Source organism: Xiphophorus couchianus, chromosome 16, assembly GCF_001444195.1.
Source record: "Xiphophorus couchianus chromosome 16, X_couchianus-1.0, whole genome shotgun sequence".
Lineage (NCBI taxonomy): Eukaryota > Metazoa > Chordata > Actinopteri > Cyprinodontiformes > Poeciliidae > Xiphophorus > Xiphophorus couchianus.
The window spans coordinates 6,029,101-6,036,858 of NC_040243.1; the positions used below are offsets into that span (position 1 = coordinate 6,029,101).

The 7,758-nt window shown below is 37.3% G+C and overlaps 2 protein-coding genes across 3 annotated transcripts in view; one reads left to right on the forward strand and one right to left on the reverse strand.

Annotated features, from left to right (window-relative positions):
* The window catches only part of LOC114159909 (gap junction gamma-1 protein-like), a 118,239-nt gene that overhangs the window by 43,626 nt on the left and 66,855 nt on the right, over positions 1-7,758 (reverse strand). The gene's annotated exons all lie outside the window — the stretch shown is intronic.
* On the forward strand, positions 1,078-7,735 carry LOC114159911 (neurexophilin-1-like). Its single transcript, XM_028042173.1, has 3 exons — positions 1,078-1,127; positions 4,965-5,188; positions 7,004-7,735. The coding sequence occupies exons 2-3, from the start codon at positions 5,138-5,140 to the stop codon at positions 7,733-7,735; spliced, it is 783 nt and encodes a 260-aa protein (XP_027897974.1). The 5' UTR covers positions 1,078-1,127; positions 4,965-5,137.

Genomic DNA, 7,758 nt, shown 5'->3' on the forward strand with positions numbered 1-7,758 from the left:
TATCGCCTGGTGGACGGGTGCGGGAACTGTGCCAGAGGGTCTACAGTGGCTGGCGGGTGGCAGTGCCGGCACCCCGCGGTGGCCAATAGGCCGGAGCGGTGCTGAGCTGCGAGGGCTGCACGACGCCGCTTGCAGCATTCATTTATTTTATCATTTTTTTATCCAATTACTCGATTAATCATAAGAATAATTGATAGATTACTAAACAAAAATATTTGTTGTTTGGAAAACAATTTTGAAGAATTGCCTAGTAACAGAGTTTTTTCACTCTCTCCTCAGACTGAGAGGCTGTAACCTCTCAGAGAGAAGCTGTGAAGCTCTGTCCTCAGTTCTCAGCTCCCAGTCCTCCAGTCTCAGAGAACTGGACCTGAGTAACAACAACCTGCAGGATTCAGGAGTGAAACTTCTCTCTGCTGGACTGAAGAGTCCAAACTGCAACCTGGAAACTCAGGTAAAATGTTTTGAATCCTAGTGAAGCCATATTTCTGTCCATTAACTGCTGCTATAGATGATGCAAATGTTATTTCAATAGTAGATTATTAAAATAAAAATGTCTGACTGTGATGAGGCTAATCATGCTAAGTCTTGACACATAAACTCAGCTGGTTTTCATTGACTCCAGGCTGAAAGAACCAGGAAGAGAGGAATGTAGAAAGGTGGGGATCAGGCTTTAACTGTTAGTGGACACTTGACCGATTGCTGCATCCTCAGTGTACAAAGAAGCATCATTGCAGATTCTTCCTCCAACCAGTTGTTAGACTTTCTCGTCCCTTCTACAAATGATAAATGTTGATTTTTACTGTCTACAGAATGAAATACAGCTTTATTACTATTGTATGTTATTAACAGGTGAATCTTGAGTGTTTTTCTCTCGTGAAAATGATCAGTTCAGACCTTGGGTTCTACCTCAATGTTCTCATGTTCTCATCATGTGATGAATTGTGTGTCTGCAGCTTATCAGGCTGTTTGGTCTCAGAGGAAGGCTGTGCTTCTCTGGCCTCAGCTCTGACCTCCAACCCCTCCCATCTGAAAGAGTTGGACCTGAGCTACAATCATCCAGGAGACTCAGGAGTGAAGCTGCTGTCGGCTGGACTGAAGGATCCACACTGGAGACTGGAAGCTCTCAGGTATGGAGGAACCTGCTGCAGGAGCAGAGAAGGTCTGATAGACGAGGAAGAGGGAGACATGTCTTTAGTCAGTCTGCTGGGAAACATTTAGAATGAAGATGAATATTTAGTCTCCAACTGAAATGTTTTCTCTGAAACTGTGGTATTAATAAATGGATGAATAACACGGTGAAAATATAACTTGACATTCTGAAACCACTTTTGTCTCTTATGACAGTTAAATAAATCAAATTATTACTGAATTTTAATCCCACCGGCAAAAATTGTTGCCAGACATTTTTTCTAACTTCTAGAAGCTTTAAACGAATTATTTTGACTTTTGGCAGCTGCTTAATGTTTTAAAATAAAATAATAGTGTGTCTTCTCTAAGCAATATCAATTTCATGTATCCAGGGTGAAAGGTCACATGACCAGACCTCTTTACTTCCTGTGTGTGACGCTGGACATAAATGTTTGTCACAATCCTGTACAAGAGGAAGTCAGTAAAATATTTAAATAAACAAATATAAATAAAATATTTTGAAAAGATGTTCTTTCAAGTGTTTACTGCTGATATATAAAGAAAATCGTATCTTTTGATCATAAGAAGAGTGAATGTAAGCGTGGCAACAATTGTTGTTTCACTGCAGACCTTCCACTTCCTGGTTCTGCTGTTCTGAAAGAAGAAACTACAAACCAGATGGTAGACATAACTGATTATGTTTACCACATAATCAATTATACAACATTTATCACACCTTGACTTTGAGTTATTCAAGTCAGGTAAAAGTCCAGTTCTGTTCCCTCACATCTCTGTGCAGGTGTGGTACCAGTCTGGTTCTGCTGTGGTTCAGTTGAGTCTCAGTTTGTTGTTCAGATTCTCTTTATCGACTCTTTGGATCATTTGAACAAATTTCAAGTTTGATTTTTTCCTTCTTGAACTTTGACTTTAGGAATTTTCCTGCTAGTTTTTGCTCTCCGATGTTAGAAAACATGTTCACTTCTGATTTCAGTTGAAAGTTTCATCTTTCTTCTGTTGGAAGGTTAATCTGGAGGATTATTAGATTATTTAGAACTGGAATAATGAACAGCTGATGTTTCTTTGTTTTCTTCTCTGAACAAACTGCTTCATGATTTCATTTCCTGGAATCAAACTCTGGTCTCCACTGTTAAACTCAGAAACAACAGTGTCTTGTTGCTTCTTTTAAACAAGATTGCATTGAAAAAACACAACATTTTACCAAGGAGCTTTGCCTAGTTTATGGTGCAAATATCTTAGTAACTTAAAAATAACTTTTCAGCAAAATATAGGAGCTTGTTTTAAGTAAATAATTCATTATTGATGAGAACGTATTATTAGTTCCACTGGACTCAACTGCCGCTTAGCCGTTACCTAGCAACACCTGCCAAGCCCAGCCTGTTACCTAGCAACCAAATTCTAGTTTCACTGGCAGATTATTTCACTAAAAACATTTTCCCCAAGTTTTTAGTGAAATAATCTGCCAGTGAAACTAGTAATTTTTCATCAATATCAAAGAATTATTGACTTAGAACTATGTAGCTGCTACATCTGCTGATAAGAAACTAATAATAGATAATAATTATTATTAGTATTACAAATTTGATTTATAATGCCCTTTATATCTTTAAATCTCAAAGGGCAAAAAACCCCAAAACAAAACAAGCAATTTTAGTGGAGAAAAATAAATCAATAAATGAGATTAAAACCAACATCTCAGAAAATAAACCAAACGTTTTGCTAAAAAAAAATGTCTTAAGGCTTCTTTTAAAACAGTACGTGGATGTTTTGCCCTCAGCACCTGTGTAAGTTAGTTTTCTCTTATTTCAAGTGTATTAAGATATTTGCACTAAAAACTACTTATTAGAATAAGGTGTTGTGTTTTTGCAGTGCAGGAGCTCCATCAGTGACCGTAAAGGCCTGCGGTGTTTAAAGTTCACGTCAGGAGAATCAAAAATAAACTAAACAAGTACGACGTGTTGGGAAGGGCTGTCAGGAAAACGGTTCCTCACTCTGAAAGGAATGCAGCAGCGCTGCTTTGGTTTGCAAATCTGCACCAAAACAAACAAAAACAGTTTTGGAACGCGGCCATGAGATCAAGATGGAGACATTTTACAAATCCTCACTCACTGTGATGTACGGCAGTGGAGGAGTGATGGTTTGGGCTTGTTTTTGTAGGATTTACTTCAAAAATACAAAATTTTACACAGTATTTTTGGTGCAGTTTCTAATGCAAATATCTTAATACACTTGAAATAAAAAAACTAATTTAAAAATGAATTTTAAGCCAGATATATGAGCTTGTTGTCATGGTGAGGTGTTGGACCCAAACGCAGCAGGCAGTAGAAATAAATGGATGTTTTAATGAAAAAAATGAACCAACACAAAATCCAAAAACAAAACAAACTGGAAACACGAGGGAACAACAGGTAATCCAGGGAGGGAAACATGGGCAGTGACCATCAGGGTGACGAGACGGACTGGCGAGTTGTGACTGGGATGGAGGAGCTTAAATACTGGGAGGCAGTAAATGGAACAATGGCAGAGCTAGATGGGAAGAGTGATTTCAGCTGTGAGTAACTGGCACAGGAGCTGAGGGGCGGAGAGAAGGTGGCAGAGGGAACCTAAGATCTGCTGGGAACACAAAGGGAGGAAACAGGGAACTGAAAAATACAACTAATGCAAAAAAAACTAAGAGTAAGAAAAACCTGATGAATAGGAGAGAAAGACATGAGGGAAACCATAACGACCCTAAATAGAAACAAGGCCGATCCAACAACAGTAAGAACTAAGGAACATAGAGCTAGAGAAACTAGAAGATCTAAACAAAGAAATAAATTAACTAGAATTACTAAAGGAAGATATATTGTACATAGACTCAGACATGGAAGAATAACTGAACCTACGGTGATGAAATGAAGAAACAAACATTACTAGAAACACTGCAGGGAGGCTGAAATAACTAGAAGGATAAAATAAAATTAAACTATAATCATTAAAGGAGGCTGGACATGGACTCAGACAAACAAGGACAGAACTAAAGAATAAACCTAGAAACATTATAAAGGACTGAAAATAAGGAAAACAATAAGACAATTCTTATTTCACTAAATACCTCAAATAATAATAATATCAAAAGGACCATGAAAAGCTAAACTAAAGTGAACTAAAACATGAAGCTAAATAAAATGAGAAGCAGAACCAACAAAAAACCCAGAGTTCTGACTCTTGTTTAATATTGATTAAAAAGTGCTAGTTTCACTTATAACTTATAATTTCACCATGTTTTAGTGAAATAATCTGACAGCAAAACTTTTACATCAATATTAATAAATTATTGACTTAAAACCAGCTCCTTCCAAGTTACTTTAAGCTAGTTTTCCTTTTATTTCACGTACATTAAGATATTTGCACAGTAAAATAAACCAAAAATACTTAGTAGTACTAGTATTTGCTGCGACAGCCACAAACCCTCTTTAGTTTATATCATTGTATAAAGTACATGAAAAATAAATACAAAAATCTGACTGCATTGATTGTTTTATTGAAATATTGCAAGTTAATTCATTCCTGAGCATGGCAACAAATGAAGCTGTGTATTTTTAATTAAATAATTGACTAATTTCATACTTTTAATATGTTTTCTTCGAGCTCAGATTGCATTCTTTCTGTTGGCCACAAGATGGCAGAATTTCACCACATCTGATCGGCCTCCTCTTCATTTAAGATGCCAATAAAATCTGTTTTTAATCGACTAATTCATTACAAACACGGTGGATGAAGTACTCGGCTGAAACAGAGGTGAACAGTAAACTTTGTGTGTTTTGGGGGATTTCAAGAAAGAAAAGTGTGTGTGAGCGATGAAGAGGGGGAGGTGAGGAAGACGGAGCAAACCGTCCAGATCCAAGAGGTTCTCTCAGTGAGAGGCAGCAGCTTACCGGCGCTTCCTGCTCCAGAGGTGATCACGTTACGCGTGGCTCGTCCTGAATGAGGCTCAGGTAGATGTGGAACGATGGAGAGGTTCTCCTGCCGCTGGATCCTTCTGACTGGAAGCTTTAATTTGGTGAGTAAAAGTCTAATTTAACAGATTTAAACAGCTGTGCAGGGAACCTGTGCAGTAAATTGAAACAAACTGGGGATAAAATGCTTAAAAGTAACAAGAATGCAAGTTTTTGGGTTTTTTTTTTTTTTTTTACAAACTAGAAGGAAAGAAATGTGATTATTAATTTATGCTTCAAATAATTTTTGTAGTGTTTTCAGAAGAGAATATGCTGAAAGAAGCTGCGATGAATATCGTTGTAAATTAGAGCCTTTAATGATACTTTTTAACTGATTTTCTCTTGAGCAACTAATAAAATTTAAGTAACAAGAACTAGGTGCAGAACACTGCAAAAAATACAAATCATACCAAGTATTTTTACTCTCGTTTCTAGTGGAAACATTTTAATACACTTGAATTAAGACAAAACCAACTTACAAGTAACTGTTCAGCAATATATAAAGAGCTTGTTTTAAGTCAATAATTCCTTAATTTTGGTGAAAAGGTTCTAGTTTTACTACAGATTATTTCACTTTTAATATGTGAAAAATATTTTGTTATAAGTGAAATAATCTGCCAGTGGAACTAGTAATTTTTAACCAATATTTAAGAATTATTGACTTTAAACAAGCTCCTATCTTTCTGAAAGATTATTTCTAATTTAGTTTTGTTTTATTTAAAGTGTACTAAGACATTTGCACTAGAAACTAGACAAATTGATTAGAAAGGTTTTGTGTTTTTGCCGTGTAGTTCATTATTATTAATGCTTCTCTGTGGAAAATGAAGGAAATCCAACTTCAAATTATTTAACTTCACTACAAATTCAGGCTGATTAATATACAGAAACAATGCACTTGTACTTTTGACTTTTACATGAGTAATTTTATTTTGAAGTATTTCTATTCCTACATGAGTAAAATTTCAGTATTTTCTACCTGCTGAATGAAAAACAAACATATTTTAACCAGAAATTCACCAGACACAGACCTGCAGTTTTTGTTAAAGTTTCATAAGTTGTTTACTGGAAAAAAACTGATGTAGAAAAAGTTTCTTTTCCCTGTTTTTATTTTTTGTTATTGATATGAATTATTGTCATTTTGGTCCTTAAAATACCAAAATTTTCACTTAACTTTATATTTTTGTCTGTCTAATAATGTAGTTTTTAAATATTAAATGATTGATAACTTGATCAGTTACTCAGTACTTGAGTAAACTTTTCACCAAACACTTTCTCACTCTTACTTGAGTCATTTCTTGGATGGCTACTTTTTACTTTTACTTGAGTAAAACCGTTGAAGTAGTGCTGCTCTTACTTTAATACTTTTTTGTGTCCTCTGCTGGCAGTCAAAAAGAACTGGTTGGATACAAATACTGATTTTGTGAATTTGTGAGCACAAATCATGAGTAGTTGTTTAAAACTTAGCATTTTGTGGTATCTATACTTGAAAAGTTGATTAATATTAAGCTTCTGGGATTAACATTAAAGTCTTTAGCCAATAATTAACCAGTTTAAATTAACTTTACCAAATCTGAGCTCAAATGTCTGGCTAGAATAATGTCAGACGTTTTCTCACGGCTACAAAAACTGTGTGGTTTCTCTGTATTCTGGAAACATTTATTCAGGTGTTGGTAGGGAAGTAAAAATATCTTTGTAAAATTGGATTTCCACTATAAATTCAAACAAAATTTATAAGTAAAACCCAAAACTACAAAGATCAGAATTGGTAGACGCTGTAGGTTGAAAGAAGTTGCTAAAAAAGTCTAGTTTGAATCTAGTAATGCTCTTTGAAACTTCCTCTGAGGCTCATTGTTTGTATTTTCTCATTATTTCCCATCTAGCTGGTTCTCTGTCAACTTGAGACTCAGAGCAACTTCACCTTCATGAACTCATCATCACCTCAACCCCACAGAGACCAAGAGGAGCGTCTCCAGAAAATCTGGGGCCTTCGGTCCAGGACTGTTGTCCAGAACTCCAAAGTCCTCAACAATCCCTCGGTTCCTCTATCGAAGCAGAGGCTTTGGGAAATCCCCAAGTCCAAGTCCAACCCATCGGTAAAAATTAAGCTTCAGCCCATCACGAACGTTCAAGGACTCTCCAAACCGTCGAGGTTGTTCAGCTGGGGCGACTTTTACTCCAACATCAAAACCGTCAAGCTGAATTTGCTGATAATGGGGAAGATCGTGGATCACGGCAACGGCTCTCTCGGCGTCTACTTCCGTCACAACTCCACGGGTGTTGGCAACGTGTCGGTCAGCCTGGTCCCGCCCATGAAGGAGGTGGAGTTCGACCTGGAGCGCCAGAGCGTGGTCCACCCCAAGGAGTCGAAGACGTTCAACTGCAGGGTGGACTACGAGAAAACCGAACGCAGCAAGAAGGTGATGCTGTGCAGCTACGACCCGTCGAAGACGTGCGACCAAGAACAAACCCAGAGCCACATCACCTGGATGTGCTCCAAGCCTTTCCAGGTCATCTGCGTCTACATGTCGTTCTACAGCACGGATTACAGGCTGGTCCAGAAACTCTGTCCGGACTACAGCTCCCAGGTCCCACCCTACCTACCCACAGGGTAAACATGGGGCCAGGTGACGAGGAT